The sequence below is a fragment of the Ornithodoros turicata genome, chromosome 7, assembly GCF_037126465.1.
Source record: "Ornithodoros turicata isolate Travis chromosome 7, ASM3712646v1, whole genome shotgun sequence".
NCBI lineage: Eukaryota > Metazoa > Arthropoda > Arachnida > Ixodida > Argasidae > Ornithodoros > Ornithodoros turicata.
Genome location: NC_088207.1, coordinates 28,413,243 through 28,437,317, shown reverse-complemented (window position 1 = coordinate 28,437,317; position 24,075 = coordinate 28,413,243). Strand labels below are relative to the sequence as shown.

Sequence of the window (24,075 nt, the reverse complement as noted above, 5' to 3'; positions counted from 1 at the left end):
CGGCTAGGCACAGCATATATCATTAAAGGGTCAATGGATTTAAGGAAGGCATTGGTTCGTATAGCTTCTTGCTGAAACAGCTGTGTGCGGTTGGCAATGAAGCGGCGGATTTCCTGCTGGCACCTGGAGTGCGCAAGAGGAAGGACAGTTGGTTGCTCAGTGTCATGGGGCTTGCCGAGCAAGAGCGTCAGCACGATCATTGCCTGAAATTCCGACACGGCTCGGAATCCTGCCGGAATCGGACCACGCCGTGTCCCAGGGATACAAGTTCACAGTGCAGGGCGATGATCGTGGTGTAGGTGTCACTGATGACTGCAGCGGAGTAAGAGACCAGCGCCTCCAGAGCCACTTTATTGTCGGTGAGGGTCGTCCAGGCCCTGTGCGCCAACGAGGAGACATGCCTCAAAGCGGCCAGTAGTGCGAATGCCTCGGCCTCAGCAGATGACATAAAAGGGAGCTTCAAGCCGTGCTCAGCTTCATCCTCTGGGGATGCAGAAGGCAGCAAACGACCCACCTCGAGAAACTGACGCATCGGTGTAGACTGTACCGATGCCGGTGGTAAACTGTACATGTGGTGCAAGGTCAGTTGGCAGGCCACAGCTGTTGGCACAACCTTCTTTTTCCTAAGGCCCGGAATTGGCGTTTTGTACAGTGGGATAGTGAAGCGTCCACATGGGTGGCGCGTAGGAGGGCCGGGCCGTGACCGAATGCAGATGCGGGATAACGTTGCGCAATGTCACAGGTAATGGGCTGGATGGCGGGCAAGATAGCGTGTGTGCGCGTGTAAGGCGACGCTATCGCGAAGAATAAGCACCGATGGTTCGCGTGCCTCCGCCAAGACAGTTACGGTGTGATGCAGTAACGTGTTATTGATTGCATCGCTTTCAGTTGCAGACGTCAAGCAACGAAAGAACCTCGTTGAAACGTTGTTCAACAGAGCAAAACTGCAGCTCAATTGAGTTGAACTTGATTACGGAATTATACCTGTAGCTCGTTTTGTTATTATCCAATAGTTGCGTAAATTGCAGAGGCTGAATCAGCAATTCGGGTAGACACAAAACTAATGCCTCACCAAGGCCCAAAACTGCAACGATTCCAGGGACGGCGGCTGACGAAAAGTCACGGCGATGTAGTTCCGTATCGGGAGCACTCGATTTTTTTATGATAGAAGATTTGCACAAAGGAGATATGTTTTGACATTAAACAGGAACAAATAAAGTATGAAATTAAACAAGAATGAGCGTCGTATACTGTGAGAAACATAAAAGAATTAAATTATATCGCCGGTTTCTTCAAGATGATCCGCCATGTTCCATGTGCCAACCGTATCGGCGAATCTTCGAATCCTGGACACGGATTCGAGATTCGCGAATACGAATCCCAGTACCCAAAACTGCGAATCGTATCTTTCGAATCCACCAAACTCGTTCGTTTTTTTACTTCTAAAATTGATGCCCCTGGAGTTCGCCGAAAGCCTGCGTGACCGGCGGCCCCCGGGGCGCGCCATACATAAAGGTAAGTACATAAAACCACAACATAAAGGTCCGATATTACAAATTTATAAGTAATACGGTTTTGCTTTGATTCCTCCTTCGTTGTATGGAAGGAATTCAGACTCGAGAGTTTATGTATTTCCTGTAGTCGATGAATAACATATTAAATAAATTACACTTAGGAAGAAGTATAGATCTGTATGTTTTCTCCTGAAAGTGTGCTATTATTTAATTTGTTTTTCATTAAACAAAGATATCAAATTCTGTTTCAAAACACTTTTCAGTGGAAGAGTTTTTCCGTTGCTTTTAAACTCTTCTTTGAAGAAAGGATTCGAAAGATTCGAGATTTGCAAGATTCGTGGATTCGCAGAACCTTCCTTGGATTCGGATTTGGATTCTGAAAATTCTGGATTCGTCCCACCTCTAGTTTTCACGATCCAACCGGCGGCACAGTCTCATACCCGCACCGCTTATAGTGCGTGCCTGGGGAGCTGCAATCTGCCAAACCCAACCTAACCTAACCTCACTAAAGTGAGCTGAAATAACCCAACCCAACGACCCTACCTTTTACAAGATGGCAACTTCCGAATCCGTTAGGCTTAGCATTGCCGTGTTTCTTCTGCGCTAGAAGTACTTCAGATGCCGTTGTTCTAGTTAGAGAGCCTCCCATGGGTTGCTGCGGCTCCTCCCCTTTTATCCTTCATTCCGCTTTTGCCCCTTTTCCTGTCGCGAAAAATCGAGACAAACGCAACCCCGCCGCTGAAGCCCAATGCGATGTGGGAGTCAAGATGGCGGCGCTCGTAGCAGACGACGGAGTTGTCGCCTCCCTGAGAAGGGGACGCATATGGAGGATCCCTAGTTCATAATAATGGTACTGTGATGTTACACGTAAGGTTTGTCTGCACAGTGTGGCGACGTGTTGCACGTGCCTATAATGTGCGTATAAAAAAAATCATGGGCATATAAAAAAAAAAGGTTCTCGACCACACAATTTTATAATTCTATTTATAGATTCAGTATATGACCTTCTTTCACTTCTACGCAATATTTACCTTTCAAACGCTTCCACTGAGTTTTAACGTCGAGTGGTCGCCGATACGGAACTACACCCAAACACAGAGTAGCAAATATCGAACCAAGAGTTAGACGAGGTCTTTGTAGCTTTCTGAACGAGGCGCCGGCGTAGAGTAACGCTAACACCCCTGACCAACAATCAGAGATGTGTAGATTCGATTTCCGACGTCTGCACTCGCTTACTTTGTTTTCGTCTTCTGCCGTCCTCGGATTCCGACTATGCTTTCCAACGACATTATGGTGATCAGCATAAGGTGAACTGAGGCTTACCTTTCGGTATCCTCCCATCTGTTTCGCTTCCCTACGGTTGTTGAGAAGGTGCACAAGATCCTCTCGGCTGAGGCATAGGTCGTGCGAGATTTGACAGCTCAGGCCCTATAGAAAGATAAAAAAGAAGACATGAGTGCACGGTACGTCGTATTGTGCATTTTTGATGTTGCGTGGTGTATGTATGTGCCTCTCCCACGTCTGCGATTGATTTCCTTTCTGTAGAGGCAAACACTCCAAAAAGAGATGGCGGTGGTGGTAGTGTAGTGCTGAAAACGCTTGCCGTTGTCGGCCTCACAGAGGTGGGCAACGTGACGACTAACGCTCTGGAGAGGGGAGGGGGAATGTGCGTCCTGGGCCTACTTCTAAGGGAACAGGTGGTGGTGCTTCTGAGAGAGCTCGCCATTGTCGTTAAGGGAACAGATGGTGGTGATGGTGAAAGAGCTCGCCGTTGTCGGCCTCACAGATGTGGGCAACGTCACGACTAACGCCCTTGGGAATGTGCGTCCTGGGCCGACTTCTAAGGGGAACTGTGCCGACATATGTCGAAAGCGTCTGAAGACAACCGAGGAAAAACCCCAGCCAGCACAGCCGGCACCGGGATTCGAACCCGGGTACCTCCCAGTCTCGACCAAGGGAGAGAACTTCACTACATAACACGCTCACAGCCAATCAGCATCATGATACTGTATGGTCTTCTGATTGTTGAAAAGGGGAGATGTATGCCTTTTCTGTAACACTTTTACACACACGCGAAGTGCTACAAAATTGCGCGACGCCCCTCGTCCTCAGCCAATCAGGAAACGCAGCGAAATCGTTCTGAACGTTGATTGACCTTGAGCGTGTTATCCCATGAAAGTGTGTGTTTTTAACTGCGCGGACACATTCGCAAAACTATCCCACTGTTTTCTTCAAGGTAGGATCAACGCCATACAGTGAAGCCAGTCATCTCCTACAGTTGGGGTTATCAGCACTGGACAACAGGCCTTTCGGTGCCCTTAAAGTTCTCGGGATATGGCACCCCCAAAGTCAGGCACCGGACCTTCCGCGCTGTTGTAAAATAATATTCGGGTCGTCCAAGAGGACACCAAGTTTTGACGCATGGCGGCGTAACGGAGAAAGTGGAACTTCACGGTCACAGACACTGTGTCGCAACTGTGTCGCGGGCGGACACTGTGTCGCTGCGCATGAGAGTAGGTGAACGGAAGAGAGGTCACGTGACTTTGCCAAGCAAGGGATAACTGGTCAAACGCGAGGCCCTTCTTTGGGTACATCGCTTTGTAAACTTGTTCCCCCTTTGCTGCCTGCGGGAATGAACATGGTCCACCTCAAACTAGTTTTCGCGCCATTTGAAAAGTCCAACCCCCCCCCCCCCCCATACACACACACACACGCGGGATACAACGCACTCTTTTCTCTCTTTCACTTTTTCGTTGCCTTACCTCTCACTTGATCATTTGCCACGCCTGCTTGCTATTCCACAAAGAAAAAAAAAGAAGAAATGAAAGAAGAATAAAGTAAATAAAAAAGAAAAGAAAAGAATTAGGAAGTAAAGGATAAACCAACAAACGGTGAAAGAAGGATGAGATAAACTAAAGACAAAGATGGCAAAAAAGCGTAGATTTGGTGACTCTAGTGGTAGCCAGCGCCATGCTCGTGAAACCACAATCTCCGTTATTTTGCTTTTCGATCAAATTCAATCGTACCGCAGTGCAGGATGTACCATGGGTGCTCCTTTTGGAGTCCTGTCTGGAATATTTCACATGCCGTTCTCTTGTTTCTTGCTTTGTTTTCGCCCTCTAAAAAAAGCAAGCCGTGCTCCATCACGCGTGGAATGAGATAGTCCGGTTTTCTGGCGGGCAAAGAAAATGGCTATTCTTTTTACTAGCTTTTAGCTAACAGATCTTCTCGAGTAGGTACCCTGCTTCCTGTAAAATGACGCAAACAACGCAATTGTTGTTGGTTGTGTGTAGAGCGTGGCAACGTGTCTCGGCACGTTATGGATAATTTTTGTTAAAATCCTCCAGGATAATTTCCAGCTTGCACAATTAAAAATTTTGTAGCATAATAATCGATAACAATGAAAACGAGAGTTTTTTTTTTTTACTCGACGTAAACCTTCACGGAGGCTTGCATTCGAAAATAGAAGCTTGCAGAAGCTTCGACTAAATACTCCAAGTACTGTCCAGCACATTCTCATCGACTGTCAGAAGTATTTCACTGAGCGACGCGTCCTGCAACGCCAACTTGGAGCCACTGGGACACACTCAGTTGCCCTTCATCAACTGATTGGGCCTCCGGTCAATCCTGCGCATCAGCTACGAGCTCTTCAAGCCCTCATCACTTTCTTAGCAGCAACAGGGCTCCTGCGTGAACTCTGAACATTCATCATCATTCACCATCTTCTCCCCCTCAAGCAATGGGATAGGGTGCCGCCTCTGCGGCGAAACATCCGACTACGTCATCATTACCTATCTGTTGTTGTTGACTAAATGAAAGCAGCAGCTACTTATGATTGTACCGTGGAGAAATTCCTTGTTGAAGCTTGTTGAAGAGTCGGTGCTAAAGGCTGCTGCCCAAGATAACCTGAATTGCACTTACCATAATGCCTAGGTTGTCGAAGACCTCTCCAATAGCTTCAGCCACATCGTCTGCGACGGATTCTTTCGAGAAGAGAATAGCGACTGTGTCTTCCAGGACTTGCTTCTTGAGGCGGTTAGTGGGCTCGTCCTCTTTACGGGAGCTCACGTAGAAACTCGGCTGCCCGTTGACTTCACTTACGGTCGGGTGGAACGACATGTTGAAGGTAACATCAAAACCCAACAGTTGGAAACACTTCGAACACCTGGAAAGAGATGACTCACTTTGTTGTATCTCGTGGAACAGTCACGCTTCCCGTATGCAGCAGAGTTTAGACTAGCCGTTCTTACCTCGCATGGCGATAGGTGAAGCCCTGTTGTGCAGAATAGAGCAGAGCCTCGGCAACAATCAAGGTTCGTACCAGGACATCCTCAAGACTTTCCAGGGCCAGCTTCAAGGTAGGACTTCCGTAGTTGCGTTCCACGAAACGCCAGAATCTTGATAATGGCTGCACTTTCATCGTAGCCTATCAGGAGAGAAAATGCCGCAATATGACGTTGGCAAAGGCACAGTGCTGCTGCGGCAATGTGCATTGTTCTAATTTTAAAGTAGCACAGAAGTCGTTTTTAACACCCCGTTTTCTTCCTATAAACTGTTAAGTAGGCCAGTAAGGTGCACCATGCGAAGTAAGTCACACCACAGAGTCATAATTACCGCAGAAATTGAATTGAAAGTACGCCGCACAAAGCGACCGTGCGCAACGGCGGTGAAGAGCAGTAATAGCTTATGATCTGTCTGGAACATCGCGCTGACGCTATAAGGATAACGCTCGCTGATTGGTCTAGAGAAATGTTGTCTGCTACTCCTCTGTCGTCTGTTACTCGGCTGTTAGGGGTTCTGAAAAAGCCTTTCTCCTGGCTCGGTAATGATTCGGCCGCTCCTTCTATCCCCAATTCTCCGGGAGAACTGGTTTAAGGCGGCAAAGGGACAAGGCGCTGACCCCCACTGACCGACGAACCAGAACAAGTTCTGCTTATAACGTCATCGGTGACGTGAGACCATACCTTCTCCTCCTCGTAATACGTGGAATGGCGGAAACCCATGTTTATGAGAGTTTTTTTTTTTTTTTTTCAGGGAAACAAATTGCACACATCAAAACCTTTAGTGCCATTCGATAAAATGACGCACACACTTTCATCAGACGTCTTAATATGAAATTTTTTTGGAAGGTCCTCTGTACTCCTTTAAAGCACACGTTTCGTGTCCTCCATTTTGCCAGAAATGTCGCTGTCATTAGTGCAATACCCCTGACGCATGTCCACTGTTCTGTAATAGGTTTTTCTTTTTTTTTGTTGCAAAACTAGTTAATATGAGAACAAATTGGCACTTTACCGTTTGTTCTCTTAAGAATAGCAGATAGAAATTTCTGATTTAACACAAACTGTACACAGCAATCGTCGTTACTGTTTCATCTAGGTGTTTTGTTACAGCAAGTCCTTTGAGTTTCAGAGTGTTATTTGGTGGTTGAGCCAACCTGGTGCTCCTCCTACACTCCCAACTCCCCCGAAATGTGTGACGACAATGTTTGATCCTGCCTTCTATTTATATGCACCTCCTCCAGGGGGAAGCCTTTGCTAATTCAACTTCAGACCCATGTCGGCAACGATGCATAAACCTGTAACAACGTAACTGTAACAACGCCACCCCTCCCCAGCTTTGCAGCAAGCTTATGCTTGCGATGGTGGGTAAACCACTTCCCCCCTCTATTGATAAAAAAAAAATACTTATACATACACTGACAAAGCCTAGCCCCGATGTCGCTCAATTTTGACAAAGTACTGTGAATCAGACAGCTCAGTACTGACCCAATTTTGCGAATGTAATCGGAATGGTCTGATTTCTAATATTAATTTCCAATACGCGATCCCAATCTACAACAGCACTGCTCAAGCAAGACCTCTCCAATATCCCATTATCTTTTCCACGGTATATTGCGTGACTCCACTGTACAGTAAGAACTAATTTGCCAGTCGTACTTTATGCTCCAGCCACAGTAGTATCACATCGATCATGTTACGTGTGCAAAATTGCGTGTTTCTTCACCATCGCAATGCGCTCCGTTCCTTCTTTTAGTCGAGCCTCTACCGATGCTAGATTACATTCCCTCGCTTTTACATCTGTATATACTTGACCAGATGAGTTAATCCCATTTCTTCATGCGCTCGTTCTTTCACCGTCATGTTTTTTTTTTGTTAAAAAAAGCAAGCCGACCATAGTCTGGCTAACCTTTCCTCTCATATCACAGTGAACATATTCCGCCTCCCCTTAATCTTGCAAAAAAAGAAGAAGAAAGAGAGAAAGAAGAGAAAATGTATGTAATAATAATAATAATAAAAGATAGGGGAACAACAAGTAGGTAGGCAGATAATTACGTTAAAACCGAAACGCACCCGAAGCGGTTAGTTGTATATAACCGAACCGGATACATATATGCATAACATGTATACGGATATAAGCATACGTACAGAATGTATACACGATATGTTCATACGGGTCAGAATATGAAGTCGCGCTCACTTTGTTTTGTGGCCTCAGTCGGCGCCGTCTTCGTGCTTTACGTGTGTATAGCCTCGTAACTATTCGAATATATTGGGTTTTGAAGAAACTTTGGCTCAACCCGAAGTGCGAAAATATAATTCTCTATTCGAAAGTAATAGAATTATTCGCATTACACGTGAGACGTCAGATAAGTGACGTGAGAATGCAGTGAAATGAGGTAAGTAGTTCACGGGACAGTTGAGGGGTTTTCGTGCGGCTGTGCAATGCCGAACAAAAAGAGAACGAAATGAAGGCACTGAAAGGAGCACCGGGTATTATTGCAATAACCTTACGTGTGACATCGCGGTACCATTATCATCATCATTATTATTATTATTGCCGGAGACGGTATAACACTGAATCATATGTACCGGCCTTGGCGGACCAGTTAACTGGTAGTGTGTCTGCCTATTGATATCAGGTTCTTTTTGTTTGTTGGTTTGTCCGAGCAACTTGCCGCCGATACCTGCCGTATCGGCGGCAAGTAGCTCGGACAAACCAACGGCAGATGGCCCCATATCAACGTCACTCTACTCTACCAAGGTTTCAGGTTCGAACCCAGTCCGGGACGCTCTCTTCCGCGAGGGAACGTTAGACGGAGAACGTGCTGAGCTCTCGGCGCAAGTTTAAGAATCCTCAGGTGGACAAAATAACTCGACACAGACCTTTCACAATGACGTCGCCCATGATTGTCTCGCGACGAAAACCGCGAATTATCATTATCAGTTTTGCGCACTGAGACGAACTTGTTGTCGTCAGGAGCTCCACAAACATTTGATGGCGTCGACGGTGTTGCACGCAGTATCCGCCTCACCTCAATAAACTCGGACATCGTTTCGCATGGCTCTTTCTCAGAGAGGACCCAGAGTGAATAGAGAAAACAAGGGCGACGGTCTGTTGACGAATACCTAACGGACTTCGCGTATACGCTAGGCAAGCAGGTCAGCTGTCTGCGCAGCTCTCCTGTGTCCCTCTCTCCCATGTTGCCCAGGGAGCGGCCTGATTGGTCCCTCTCCTAAATAAGGCGGTAACAGGAAAACAGCTCAAGGTGAGGCGCGTGTGTTTTTTTCTGTGGACACATGCGGAGAACGATGGAAGTCTACGAATACCCCCCTTGCTGGGGCTGCCGAGGGCACAAACATGCTAAAACCGCTAAAAACCCTGAGCGCCGGGACAACGGACAACACACACACAACGCCGGACACAACGGACGAACAAGAGGAGACAACCACACTTGTTTTTAACGCTTTTAGCACGACACACCAACCTGCCCAAGTTTTAACTCTTTCCCAGACCCCTCGCCCCACTTCATCACGTGGTTTCTCCATACTTTACCTAGAGAATAACGTTTTAGCAAAGAGTTACTCCCCATTCACCATCTCAAATAAAGTTGTTTTTTGTTAGAGAAGAGGTTACAGTTTAGCGAATTACGTTTCAACGGAAAGAAGGCTCGCTTTATCGAACCACGTTTTAGAGTATATGGGACTCGTTTTCGAGAGCACCGTTTTCGTGAATCAACTTTTGGTTTCGGTTTCGAACCAGCAGTTGCGCATTTGTCTTGTCTTAGATTTCATTGCGCATTATCACTGGTAGAAGAGTACCGCTATTTCTAGACAGTGTGTGCTTTACGTTCGAATGCAAATATTTTGCGACAAACTTCGTTCAAAAGCGTTCATTTCAAATGATGTGCACCGGCATGCAGATACTCTCTCGTACAGTGCTGGACAAAAGACACGCTCCAGTGCGTATTCCTTTCAAAGTGTTACACGCTAGCAGCGCATGGGACCATACGGACTTACAGACATATGCCTAACCCAGGTCACCTGTTTGCAAGCCCGCACGGTACCATTCGCTGCTGGCGTGTCACTCTGGGAAAGGAATGCGCTTTCAGACATATGTCGGTACAGTTCCCTTAGAAGTCGACCCAGGACGCACATTCCTCCAGGGCGTCAGTCGTGACGTTGCCCCCCCCCCCTTTTGTAAGGCCGACAACGGCGTGCCTTTTCACCACCACTACCACCACCACCTCCCGCCTTTCCCCTCTATTTCATATCGCCCGCTGGATAGACGTCGTAGCGTCTCTTCGTTTTCTTCGTGGCTAACCACAGACCACAGACTGAGCACTTCCAAGCCTCGCAAGGACTCAGTCAAAATTTCAGTTTCTCGCCGATCTTTTCCCAGGGTCTCTGTGAAGTGGAAGATTGAAGAACTCCACTCTGGCCAAACTCTTCAAACGGTGGTGCTTTGCTTCCACGTGATTTGTCCCTATAGCGACTGGCCAGCCACTCAAAACCATGCTTCCTTTGATTCCTTTCTTGATATGATTCCTTTGTTTATACGTACATATTACTTTTAACCGATACATTTTTTTTTAAATAGACGCGTTACTGTTTACCGCGCGCCATGGACCGGTCGCATTGTGCAGTGGTGCCATTACTGTACTTGGTTTACGGACTTCTGAACTATCTCATGTCGTTCACTAAACTCACTTATTAGTTGACCCCTGTTTTTTTTATTGCCTTTTTGTACGCTTTGTGTACTGTTTGTTCCGCTTTTTTCGTTTTTCTTCAGCTTTCTCTTCTATATCCGTGTCCTGGAGCCTGTCCCGGCTTCATGGGAACACAAGGCTCCATATTTATCTTTTTCTCAATCAATCGGTCAAGGTATGATAATTCAATCTTATTAGTCGTCTTCAGATAAGAGCTTCAATCATATATTTCGCCCCCCCCCCCGTTTCTCATAGCATACCACGACTATGTGGGCACAAATTCGAAACAAAGGAAACAAACTAAAGACAAAGAACAAATAAGTTGCGTCTGTATCTCGATTCACACCGGACTAAAACACAATGCTAACCATCGCCAGCTTGCAGTTCTTCAGCTCTACACTGACAGTCCCCTCGCACTCTACATCAACGTTTTTCTCTAGCCTTACTTAGAGCTGTTCGTACAGGCTGTTCACTTTACAGAGAACGTTTTCGCGACCTTCAGATACCTCCTAAACTGCGCCTGGTCGGTATTAAGTCTCTTATATAGAGAACACACAAATCAATGCAATGTGTTTAAGGCAACTCTGTCGTCCCCAACTGGCGCATGTTTCGAGCACCGTGAAGGTTAGAAATAACTCCGTATAGCTATACGGTTCAGCGGGAGCATTACGATAAATTGTCGACTGCGTCATCCTTTCCCCGCCACCTGGTGGAGGAAAGCTCGTGTGTTCTACGCGCTAACTGCCACCGCCCTGTGCACACACGCAGCACGTGTATTTGCCGACGTTTTTCTTGTCACTTATTTTTTTTCCCGCTATATATTATAATATGGATTCGTGTCTTCTTTTCAGCAAGAAAATATTCTGCGTTGTACCGTTTGCCAGCGTGTTTGAAAACTCAGTTACGATGGGAATAACAGCGTCTGCGGGGCATCACGTCGATGGGGCGTAGGTTCTGATGGGGGGAGGGGGGATAGATACAACACAAAGAAATCTCTTCAGCGATGACGAAACGGATTGGGAATGCGCGGGCGTTATAGCGCGGCAAAAGTTTGCATTGCAGCGTGAAAATATCAGCTGCGGAGTTTGTGCTTCTATAAAAGGATATCTGTCACTAGAGCTGTCTAACTCTGCCGTTCGATCGCGCATGGAACAAATAGAAATTGTGTTCGCGTTGAATAACAACAAATGTATGCGCTGATGCTGAGTGAGGGAGTCAGTCTGGAATTCCTTTCCTTAGGTGATCTGGGGTAGCCGGCCCTCGTGATGAGGGCTACAATCCCCCTTTTTTTTCTTTCTTTCTTTCAATCAATCAATCGAGGGAGTCAGTCACTCAAGTTGCGTCCCACGGCCCCAGGGCACAGTGGTTATAAAATGGGTATAAAATGACGAAGTAAAACATGAATTAAACGTTGCATGATGATATTGTAGGCGTGTTTCCCGTGTGTGACGGTGTTGCATTATATTGTCACGAAGCGAAATGGGCCAGCGAGTCGTCGAATAAACAGCAAACGGTTTATTAAACTACTTGGTAGCAAAAGCACAACAGTGATAGCCCTCTGAACACAACTGAGTCCAAAGAATGAATGCTCCAGCCTGGAGCGCACAAGCATTTAAGCGTCGCGCCGAAAAGTCTAGAAACAGCACGTGCGTTTGCCAGAGAGCAGGCGATGTGTCTGTAATCTTCTTGCTTCTTCTTCAGCACACGCCGAGATGAGGTGTACCGTTTCGTGCCTGCCCTGGAAGTTTCTCGAAGATGATTCGTGGCAATATTGGGCCAGTGACTTATCAGTGATTCCAACGTGAGCGGTGCCAACATTCGGCCGATCTCTTAGGGCCTCTGGATTGAATTGGATCGGATTTTAAGGAAAAATAATATGGAGGTTGTGGCTCCACAAGCGGAACCGGATACTCCAGTGCGCTTGTACCGCTAAGATGCGGTTAATATAACAGACCACCAGGGATTGCTGGGGATGATGATGTGATGGCAACATAACGAGTGTAGAAGTTAAAAAGGCATTATACGATGAGTACGGTAGTCCATAGGTGTGCTATACGGTCCATAGATTAGAGCTGCTACGATTTCTCAAAACTGTGCGTAGCGCCTGTCTTGCATATACAAATGACGGCGCAGATCAAGTGCAACAAAGTTCACGAATATGCGGAAAAAGTAATAATGGCTCGAATGTATCAGAACACAATAACTAACTAACAATTCGTAAAGATGACTATAGCTACGTGCGTGTTCCCAAGCAACACAACATACTGGTCCAATATTGGACCAAGATGTTGTGCTGCTTGGGTTGTGGTCGAAGGTCCAATTTTTAGGTTGCCTAAAGTATCGTGCAAAGGAATAGCCACTTGTGCAACAGTATCCGGCTTGCAGCAAAATATCAGTTAATCACATACAAATGTTGCCGAAGCATGCAGATACGAACACGCGCCGATATCTCCCACCTAAAAAGTAGTGTATAACGGGTGTCGTCATCGTATTAGGGGGACACTCGTAGCAATCTTTCTATTTCTAACCTGAGAGATGACACGGCGACAAGGAGTAGGCTCATTAACGAGCAGTCAATGCACGCACATAATATAAACTGCCCTTACGTACAATCCTCCATAAAGCTGATGAATAGTCCAAGAAAGTGTGTCACGGCTCTTCCCCCAGGGTACCGTTCACACTTGGTAACCGCGACGAGGGACGCCCCCTTGGCAACGTTAACTAATGGTAACGCACGAGACTCCCATTAAAGTCAAACGGGCGCGAGAAGTCATTGTCCCTGCTCCAGACATGAGCCGAACGAGGATTCGATGGAGTCGCCGCCACATAAAGTTAGCGCTTCAAACACACCTGTATTCAGTGACAGCGACGGGAAGGCACGCAATAAATATTTGTGTTCACGGATAAGACACAGTGTATCTGTCAGTGCTTGCAATAGATGTAGCTACACTGAAGTGTGAAGTCGCATTGCAAAGCAGCTCACGCTCCGTGGTCCTCGGCCCTATCTTGAATGTTTATTATGAAGATGTCATTTTTGAGTTAAGACACCCACGTTTTCAGACATCTCCAGAAAGAAGAAGAATAAAAAAAAAACAGATTTGAGAAGAAGAACTTTCTGTGCACTCCGTTTCGATATCCTTTCTGTCATACTCATACAACAACGGTAGGGTGAGAAAAGCATGTTGGTTATACTTGCTCATGATTAAGGAATTAATCGCCCGTTTAATTGAATATGATGATTGAGGTGTTTGAACGCCACAGGTTGCACTCTACTCCCACGCTTGCATTAGTTTATTAAAATATGACGACGAACCTCACAGTGAGGACATTATAATTTTGACCGCGAGCAATGTCTCAAGCAAATGCTCTGAGGAGCCTCGTTTTCTAACGTTGAATGCAGACTATGTAAATGGAGTAAATAATCAGAACCTATTTTTCAGTCGAATCTTGCCTTATATGTGCACATACAAACGGTAGATTGTACATACTTGTAACGATAGTTCTTGTGTAGAACATTTACGTTGGTATGCTGTTAGTGAAAACCAATGTGTAATTAGGTCAGTTACTTACTTAGGTAATGATGTCAATAAAATATCTGAATAGCAATGACGTGAAGTATCGCCGGAGATATGAAGATCCCAAACATCATCATCATCATAATAATTAAAACAAAGTTGTTGTTTTTATCGCGTGGACGGCACGCGCCTCAGAAATTATCTTGTCATGAGATAAAATATTTCCCCGTTGGGAGCGCTCTTGTGCCTCTTCCCTTCCCCTTGTTATGACCCCGTGCATGTCTTTACTATCTCCCGTTACTCGCTGGTAAGTACGCATGCCCATGCATTGCACTGACGCGTGACGTGTCCGTGCGAACAATGTGCAGAATACAACAGAACTGCACATGGCAAATGGCACTGAAAGGCGGTGGAGTGATTTTGTCCGAAGTTTTGCATCTTCACGTTTGCTTTCAGTCGGTGTGGAACCAAGGCTATGGTGGTGAAAGAAATGAGAACTTTACCGCCTTTACAGTCATATAATTGTGAAGTGCAATTATTTGCGTTTCATGAAAGTGTGGTGTGATACGATGCGCGTGTGAATTGTGTGTGCGGGTTTCAAGAAACCAGAAACAGCAGAAGTGTGAATGCCGGCTGAGATGACCACATTGGGAACTGGTACAGCGAAGCTGTTCATAACAGCTCGCATAGTGGACTGTAGGACCTGGTGGACCTCATGTTGCTGGTGAGTGCAGTAGTTTGCTCTGGAAGTAAAACCCCGAATTATTGTCGCCGCCTTCCTCGCAGAACAATATCGTATCTAAATTTTCAAAGTTCGCTCATAATTTATGAATTCAATTTTTCCTCGACACCGACGGTGTGTGGCTTCGTAACGTCAGCAGCTTGCACGCGTTACACGTGTTATTTATCATGAGCCTTTATTTTACACCCGTTAATGATGTGAAATTCCCGACATGCCGTGCATTGTGAAAAAGTGGAATACGCGCACGAAAAAGTAAAAGCCGACTTTTAAAATTCTGGTGCCCTTGGGGAACAAAATGCCTGAACGCCGAGCGTGCAGCAGCAGGAAACATAACGAAGAAAGTCTTGCGTTACTTTTACTTCGTAGCGGTAGTAATATGGCGTTACGTCTTTTTAGATTTGTTGAGTTAGGTTTGTATATAGCGACATTACTATCACGATGATTTTGAGTGGAGTAGGGGCTAGCGATATTCCGTTACTTGATTTCGGTAGCGTGTGCAAGGCTACTGTTGCGCACAGATCAGTCTTCTGGTGAAGATTAGCCAGACCCATGTTTATGTGAGTTTTTTTCTGGTAAACAAATTGCATACATCAAAACCTTTAGCGCCATTCGATAAAATGACACACACACTTTCATCAGACGTCTTAATCTGTAAATTTTTTGGAAGGCCCTCTGTACCCCTTTAAGTCAGAATACTAAATGCTCACTGTCAAAAGTATTGATATGATACCAAGTGTGTTTAAGATAGAGTAATTTGAGCGGATCATTTAAAGGAGCAATGAGGTGATATTTAACGTCGCTCGAAATCCTGTCTCGTCTGTCAAGCTGTCCACCAGGTGTCACCATGTAAAATATTTTTGCTCTGCGGTGTGTTATATAGCTGCGCAATCGAATTAACAAAAAAAAAAAAAAAAAAACGGTCGGAGAAAGCAGCCGCAGACTGCCGACACGATTCCCGCGTGAGGTATTGGGGGCTCCGTGACTTTCTTGCTTTGTTTTTTCTCCTCAGCTCGCGCGCTGCTTATACATGCTTGAGCTGTGCCACTGTGCGTCACTGGTCACGTGAGAGGAATAGCATACGTCCTCTCGTTCTGCGATGCGCTCTTTTCACGATGAGAAAAATTTTTCAAAGGTGTGCCAGAGCCCTCGCTCTGTACGTCACCTGAGGTCGTCGTTTTTTCGCAGGAACTCATTTTATTCCTTGGAGAACACTCTGCACACACACACACACACAAAAAAAGAAAGGGTCACATCAGTGCCCCTTTAAGTTACATACAGGTCCGGTGCGAATTAAGTGTTGTGTTCTCAACGGTGAAAGGTCAATGGTCAAGTTCATCGACGGCGTTCTTCAACGTCTGCCAGCTAGAGTCAAAGCCTCGGCAGGTGACCAGCAAGCACGCGCTCCGTGTCCCCCGTGTTGTGCATGTTAGATAATTCGGCGAGCCAGCGACAGCTGTCTTTGTGCAGGAATGCTGCTGTCTACGGATCATTGGGTCGCTCTAACGGCCGTGGCATCTCATATGGGAGGCAGTTGGAGAACACTACGCCATTACTGTTGGGTCCAGCATTTATGGGACGATAACGACGATACAGGTTAGATAAGGATACAGGATAGTAAAAGAAAGGGCCCAGGGCAACACCACCTAGATGGAGAAAGTCTACTTACTCGCCGACGTGACGTATAACAACTAAGAGTCAGACAATCAGGATCGTGTTTTCAACGGCGGTAGCCAATCACGGGCGAGCTTTCGGCGGTCGTAGCCGTGGACACTAACCACCGTCGTCTGCGAATAGTGATTGAACGTCCCCGCGTAGTAAATCGAAAAAAGAAAAAAAAATTAAAATAAAGCGCAAAACGGTATCTTTTTCATGACTGCCTTTCTGGAAAGCGTGTTGCACTTCTTGTCTATAGGTTCAGGTCTACAGATTCCAAGTTAGCTGAGATCATTTGCGAGTTCATGAATTCCCCGAACGGCGATTCGCAGTAGCAGTCGAATTCTGACTTTATATGTCCACGTAGCACGTATATGTCCACGCAAAGGCCGAGGAATACCACCTACACAGAGGAAATTACCACTTAAATAAGTATGCTATGTAAACTACTTGAACGTTTCGGTACAGCCTCAGAAATTTCTCAGCGATGAAGCAGTTTAGGTTATCAAAGAATATCGCATCCAGTGAAGATGTATTTTTGACCGATCATAATGAAATTTTCCCCCCACCTAAAGACACATTTATTCGTTCCGTTTCACCATTTCACACACACACACACACAAAAGAAAAATAATAAAAGAACACCCAAGAACGAACGATCTGTTCGCAGCAAAGAACACATAACTACAGAGGTTTTCCCTGGGTTTTCCGAAGACATTCCAGATGACTGTCGGCACAGTTCCCCCTGAAGTCGGCCTAGGACGCATACTACCCCCACCCCTGTTCCCTCCATCTGTCCACGTCTCTACGCTACTCATAGCCACAGTTGCTTCGTGGCGCAAACACAAAAAACACACACACAGCTACACAAGAACACTCTTACTTTTTAAAATGTCCTTTATACACTGTTGAACTCTTCTTTTCCTTTTTTTTTTCCCTAGTGTTTGCCACTGCTTACACCAATCTTCCACTAAATCTTTGCCGCTTCCAAAAACATGTTTCCCGGAGTAAAAAACACTGTCACCGATGACAAGAAAAGAGGGAATGACAACCGAACACGAAAGTGGCCTTTCCATTCGCCTAAATATACGTGACGTACATGGCTATCGTATCTTGACGCCTTTTTCCCTCATGCAGAGGCAAAAAGTGCACTTTCCTGTGACGAATAAAGTTTATTTCCCGCAAAACGTTTTATTCCCTTGAAAGCATTCGTGGAAGAGTTTCTTTCTTTCTTTTTTTTTCCGCGTGCATTTCTTCTTTGCGGCCTTGCGAGAGCGGCAGACAAGACTTGTTTTTTCCCATTTCAGTTGTCCCCCGTGTCAAGGGGGCTCTGCTAGTGGCGGGGTGTTGCACGCGAAGTCTTTTCCGGCGTTGCATGCAATCCAGTAGAGAGGATTGCGACGGTGGTCGCATATGCGTGTTCCCTCAAAATGCAAAACAAAAGGAGATCTGATTCTGACGGGCTTCCGCTGGTCGCCCTCGAAGCGAGTTTGCGCGTCCAAATTCTGCGCCTTCGTTGGGAGGGCAATGAGGATAAAGAGTGTAACGCTCTGACAGAAGCATGGCCGATTGATTGATTCAAAAAAGCAATCGATCGGCTAATTGGGTTTGTTTACGTATTATGTTGTTATATCAGCGGCATGGACGAATTGAATGACGTCCACTCTTCTCACCGCAACTTGGCCTCGCCACGGGCAGCCTCTATGCAGCTCCGGTCAACCTTAATAACACTGAAAAAAAAAAAAAAAAAATCGGTCTCATTTACCAGCGCGTTAAGAGCCACATTTGGGGCATTAGGGGAATGCTAAGTGAGCAAAATCCTTGCATTAAACTAGCAGAATAATTTTGCTCAATTAAGATTTCCCCATTGCCCCAAGGGTTGCTGTAATCGCGCTCGAGAACGAGACCACATTTTTTTTTCAGTGTTATTATTAAGGTTGACCGGAGCTGTACCATAGGCATTATGCGGCATTTAGTTCCCCTACACTCGGTTTGCCTTGCTTACTTGTTACACAAGTATATCCCATAATCAGCTTCGCTATCAACCGTATACACATGGATGTAATTCAACCCCTGAACTTGAAACTGTAAAAGTATCAAAGCTTTTTAAAAAAAAAGAAAGAGGAAAGGCAATACAATCTCCACAACAAACTCTATGGAAACGTCGCAGAACGGATACCAAAGTAACACTACGCAAACTACAATTGCACTCTTTGATACACATGATGGTGGTGGTGGCTCACCGCTCGCTGGGGGAATGTACGTCCTGGACCGACTTCTTAGGGAACTGTGCCGACATATGTCGGAAAGCTTCAGAGGAAACCCCAGGAAAAACCCCAGACAGCACAGCCGGCACCGGGGTTCGAACCCGGGTACCTCCCAGTCTCGACACGACATGGCCAGCACGCTAACCACTGAGCCACGCGAGCTGGTGATGCACATGATGCATGTGCCGCTGCACAGAAAGTTCCACTGCGGTCGTGACTTTAGAATAATCCTACCGAATTTATGCCATTGTGATTGATTGGTTGGTTTCTCTGTGTGACGCGGAAGTATCATGAAATTAACTAATTTCTATCTGCAATCTACCTCTTGTCTGGCAACTTTGTTTCTTCAAGGTTCAATTTCCGAATGCTCACCACAACTGGTGGCAAACCTTCAGCGTGGATTGCTCTCTTAGGAAAAAGGGTGGCGCAGTTAACCTTTTAGGAGGTAATAGTTGTCGCATATGTTGTGCCTAAAAGGTAGCGAAGTCCTACCTGCTACCTCACTCTCAAGACAGAAATTCACCGCATAGCACGTTGTCCGCCAATCATTGTCACGAATGATAGGGTTATCGTTTCTGATTCGGTGAGCTAGGGGGGCGTACGCCTTTTTGTAGCAATTTGGATGTATGATAATTTATTTCACCAACCCTTTTACACCCTTTATCAGACGCTATGTTGACCTAGTTGGTAACTATAGAAGTTACACCTTTTCACGCCATATTTTTTAGAATGTGGAGACCGGGAAGGTACGCGCACTGTTGCTGGGAGACACGCGCCAGAGTGGTGACGTCATCTGCTATAGGAGAACCCGAAACTATGAATGTTTTGCGTGTTCTCGAAAAATCGTGAAAGCGCATAATGTTCAGTTTTTATATTGAGGGTGCTGAGTTCTTGGGCGAAATACGATAAAAATAGTTTTTTTTTAGGCCGTTGCGGCACTTTTGAACAGCACATGGGACGAGCCGAAGAAAGTCAACAACAACAACATGGTGGCGCCCGCCATCCATGGTTTCCACCAGTAGTTTCCGCAATGACCAGTAGTATATGAAACGAGGGTCGACACCGTCCGCTGCATTTTTTGCAAAAGAAAAGTGCAAAGTTCGATTTATATCAATGTATATACTGTGCTTGCTGTACGCTACACTGTTCAGGCGATTACATTATTCTGCAAATTCCAATTTCAAAAAGCGCTCGTTACAAAACACGAACAAGTCAGGGGACGGGAAACATGTTCTATCAAAATCACTCATTCCTAGCTTGTGTACGGCATGCTACAGATCGTTCTACTGAAACATTCCGTAACATTCCGACTGCAGGCTCGACTGAATGTCACGTGAAACATTACTTCGTAGAACCAGATAGGTGCATCGCAGGTTTTCGTGCCTCCTCGAAAACTAAATGTGTCAATTTCATGGCGAAGCTCTGCGAAAATTGAACGTTATGAATGCAATACGTACCTTATTTGCGTTGCTCGGGTGAAAACTGCGGACCCGTACCATGCCTTCATTGTGGAGATAGGCTCGAAGAGGAAAGACAGATGTTATGAGGACGAACAGGCGGACGCTGACTGGCTGGCCGAATACCAGCAATGGGTTTTTGGGCACCTGTTGTACTACGGAGCGCTTCGTGGATGACCTGCGCATTGGGCGATATCACGGTATGAAGAAACGCAAGTGATGCCCGGTTTAAGGGCTTCGGGTCCACATTTAGGAGTAGCGTTATTTTTTAAGCACTGGCTAACATAGCGTTCACCGTCGTAGTTTCAAACGCCAAACCTCCATGCATTATTCCGCTCGTTTTACTTTATTTCGTTTAATTTTTTGCATGGTATTTAAACTGTGTTGTCAGTGCGGGCAACTTGTTAAACATTATGAACATCCACGGTACTATTTGCACATGTATACTATATTTTTTTTTAATATAATTGGGGGTTTACGTCGCGAGACAACTGAGATCATGAGCTGTTGATTGCTTTTGCCCACCTGAGGGTTCTTTAAAGTGCGTGTCTAAGCAACTTGTAACCTGCCACCAAGTTGCTGGCGTCCTCTGCCGGGTTCGAACCCGCGATCTCGGGATCAGAAAGCGAGCACGCTACCGACTGAGCCACCGAGGCCGGTCAGGTATACTATATATTCGTGTGATTACGGGTGAAGTGTACAATAACCTATGCACACTTAACCTGTCTTCAGACACGATGCTAGCTATAAATTTGTATATGCAACGACATATAAATGCGACATGGCACACAGGAAAGGAGGCGGTTAGCTTTTGGAGCCAACAGGGTGTCCATGTACAGGGTGCGTTCGTTCAGTGTGTACGTTTGAAATGTCTATAATCTAGATCGCCTCGGCCTGCATCTATAGAATAGCGAGTTTTAAAGGATCTATGGAGCCGTAAACAGGCAATATGCTGCGGTAATGCATATCTGAAGGGCCATAAAGACAGGCATTAGATGATGATGATGATGATGATGATGATGATGATAGGAGAAAAAAAGAAGAAAAGAAACAGGCATTACTGTCTGCGGTAGTTTGCATAAGCTGCATACATTTATGTGGAGCGGCGAGAAAACTGGCGAAACGAATGTGATGCCGAGAGAATCACAAAAAGAAAATGAACACGACGCGAACCTCAAAAGCAGTTGAAGTTCTATTATACGTAACACGCAACAATATATACTCAGTTTGCAACTGCTCAGGAATTTTCTTGCATTTAGGACTGTGCCTGCCTGAGGATGGCAGCTCCTCTTCAATAGCTTCGGTTGTGTAACTCCGAATACCTCCTTTGCATCCTCTAGCGTTACGTAATTATATTTCCGTTTTGGGGATTCCGATAATCGAATAACTGATGTGGAATGTTTCTAACAGAAAATCGTTCAAGTTTAAGTCCTCAAATAGAAAGGAACATACCCATTCAGAAGGGACAGTAAAATGCAGTAAAGGCCCATCCAGCGACACGGTATCTCCATTGTCTGTCTCCTATTCCTCTTTCACTTTTTAGGCGCGCTAACACGGAATAACATAACATAACATCTTTTATACGATTTTCAAAATGCGTGGGGAATCCGATATAAAAGCTGAAGGCCTTCGCTACAGTGTGCACATAAATCGAACTGATAATATCTGGACTCAGTCATTGTTTACCAGTTCTTTGGGAAATTGCAGAACGCAGAAAGTTAACAGCGAACCAAACCCAGGTTCGTCTCTGTATCTCTCATTTAATTTATTTCGTAATACCATAAGCCCTGTCGGGCTGTAACAGGAGAGGATAAAATAAATACATAAATACATACATACATACATACATGCATACATACAAGTAGGGGAACCTGAGGCACAGTGAGAAGAAAAAGCTTGTAGATTTTTTTTTTTGTATTTTTGTACATGAAAGAAAACTTTGCTGTTTTAACTCAACCGGCTATCGCAATTCTTGTTTTATGCTGGTCATACAAAATAAACGTTATTCTTGAAGGGATGCTCCGACAAGTTGCGAAAATATAGACAGCTAACTCTTATTATAACGCTAACGCTCTAACGCTAACTCTTGCTCTTGTAACTGTGTGACCCAGGCTCGGGCAGAGTGTTACAACCAGTGGGAGAGTATGATACCAAGAGCATACAACAAATGAATTGATGCAAAATTAACTTCGAACATGTAGCAGTGCTCGAGGCGTCTGCTGGCGGGGGCGCACCGTGGGGTAGACAAGACGTCAACAATATCGCTCGCACTTAGCAGTGCCATATCAGGAACGTCAGGAACGACAAACGAATTCGGTCTTTTCTTGCTCTGCCTCAGAAAATTGACTTCGTATTCCCTCGCGGCTTTCTCTCCAGTCAGAAACCCTGATGTTATGTAGAAGCCAGCATTCACCATGGAGTACATGAAGTCACCATCGCGCAGTACACTGCTTCAGTGTACCTCCATGCGCTCCCGTAACAGCGTGTCTCATCACACAGCTATATTGAGTTGGGCGTATCAGCTCGTGGCTGAGCGCGAGCAAGCAGCATGCCATCCTTTGCATCCTTACATCATTACATTCTTTGCGTGATTTTTGCACGGCGCCTCCTCACCTGCATTTGGTTTCAGCCAGTAGCAGACGACATTCGAGAGGGCGCCACATCTCACGCAAATAGTCCATTCTGAGTGATTCCGCTTTCACTCATAGCGCGAGGGTTCAAGTCACTATATTGTTGTATACCACAAAGAGATGTCATCAAAATACGTTTTCCTCGTCGAAATACGTCCGCCAATACGAGTTGTCTACCGATTGCTTGTCGATTTGCGTGAACTGATGACCATGTCGCATGCACTGTTTGACGGACACAGTTTCGCTTTTCTGAGGTTCCCGAATGAGGCAGATATCGGCAATGTAATACCCTGCCCCACACCTCGCTGTTCGTCATGTTCCCCTATATACATACACACAATACAAGTATCACAATTTTACATCACGTTTTCTAGAGCATCCGAGGAAGAAGGAACATCACGTACATCGACATGTAAACCAGCAGCTAGGCCTTTCCATTCCTCTAGCGTTCATACAAAAAAAAAACAAAAAAAAAAAAACAGAAAGCTTGAAAGCATTTATTCTACTGTGGAAGGGTGGTGGGGGTGCAATAGTGGGGGTTTCAACGTGCGCTGATGGACTGACGAAATGAATATTAGTGAAACGCATCTCCTGATAGCATACATAAAGCACGAATTTATCAGAGATATTACAACCCCGAAAATGTTCACTTTCCATACTGGCAAAATTCTTATACCTCATTGTACCTGGGCATTCATTACCATTTTCCATACCTCTATACACGTGACCACATTTCCCCCGTGCCATAGCTTATATGACCAGTCCAACCGACGCGTCCCCTTTAAATGGGCGCACTATATAGCGTCGTCCGCAACGAGGTTCTTGGACCATTTATTAGTTCAGTGGGAAATATAAGCGGGAAAGGCCGTTATTTATTACGAGACGCATTAAGGGAAAGCGTGTCTGTCGTCTAATGGACCTGCCTTGTTTCCATGTTTCCCGAAAGAACGGCGTTACTCGTAAAAATGGCCCCGGCAGCGACGTCATTGCATGTATAGTTAGAAAAAGTCGGACCCGCCCTTTACGGCGCGGCGTAGCTACATCGCGCGCGGCTGACCACACGTCGCTATTTCTTCGTTTTTTTAAGTCTGCGTCACGATGTGCATGTATGTGAGCAGAGTTTTGTAAGGGTGGGTGGAAGGGAGGCCATGAAGAATGGCTATAGCGAGTTACAGAACATGGTTTCTGCGGAACAGACTCTTGGCTTATATGACGTGGGTAAACAGGGCGTTTCACCTAACGTGATAAAAAATTCTAACTGGCGACGTACTCGCCGCCAGATTGTGGGACTTTCGGGAATTACCCTCTGCA

General features: G+C 45.7%; 1 protein-coding gene and 1 long non-coding RNA gene across 2 annotated transcripts in view; one reads left to right on the top strand and one right to left on the bottom strand.

Moving 5' to 3' along the window:
- Positions 1–24,075, bottom strand: part of LOC135400747 (cadherin-like and PC-esterase domain-containing protein 1) — a 116,612-nt gene that overhangs the window by 68,984 nt on the left and 23,553 nt on the right. Inside the window, exons 6-9 of the mRNA XM_064632638.1 lie at positions 20,135–20,312; positions 5,765–5,940; positions 5,436–5,679; positions 2,838–2,942 (exon numbers count right to left, since the gene is read on the bottom strand). Of these exons, the coding sequence (XP_064488708.1) occupies positions 2,838–2,942; positions 5,436–5,679; positions 5,765–5,940; positions 20,135–20,312 (703 nt within the window). The remainder of the gene's footprint in view (positions 1–2,837; positions 2,943–5,435; positions 5,680–5,764; positions 5,941–20,134; positions 20,313–24,075) is intronic.
- The window catches only part of LOC135400748 (uncharacterized), a 153,606-nt gene continuing 143,866 nt past the window's right edge, over positions 14,336–24,075 (top strand). The window contains exon 1 of the long non-coding RNA XR_010424639.1: positions 14,336–14,739. This is a non-coding gene — a long non-coding RNA (uncharacterized LOC135400748). The remainder of the gene's footprint in view (positions 14,740–24,075) is intronic.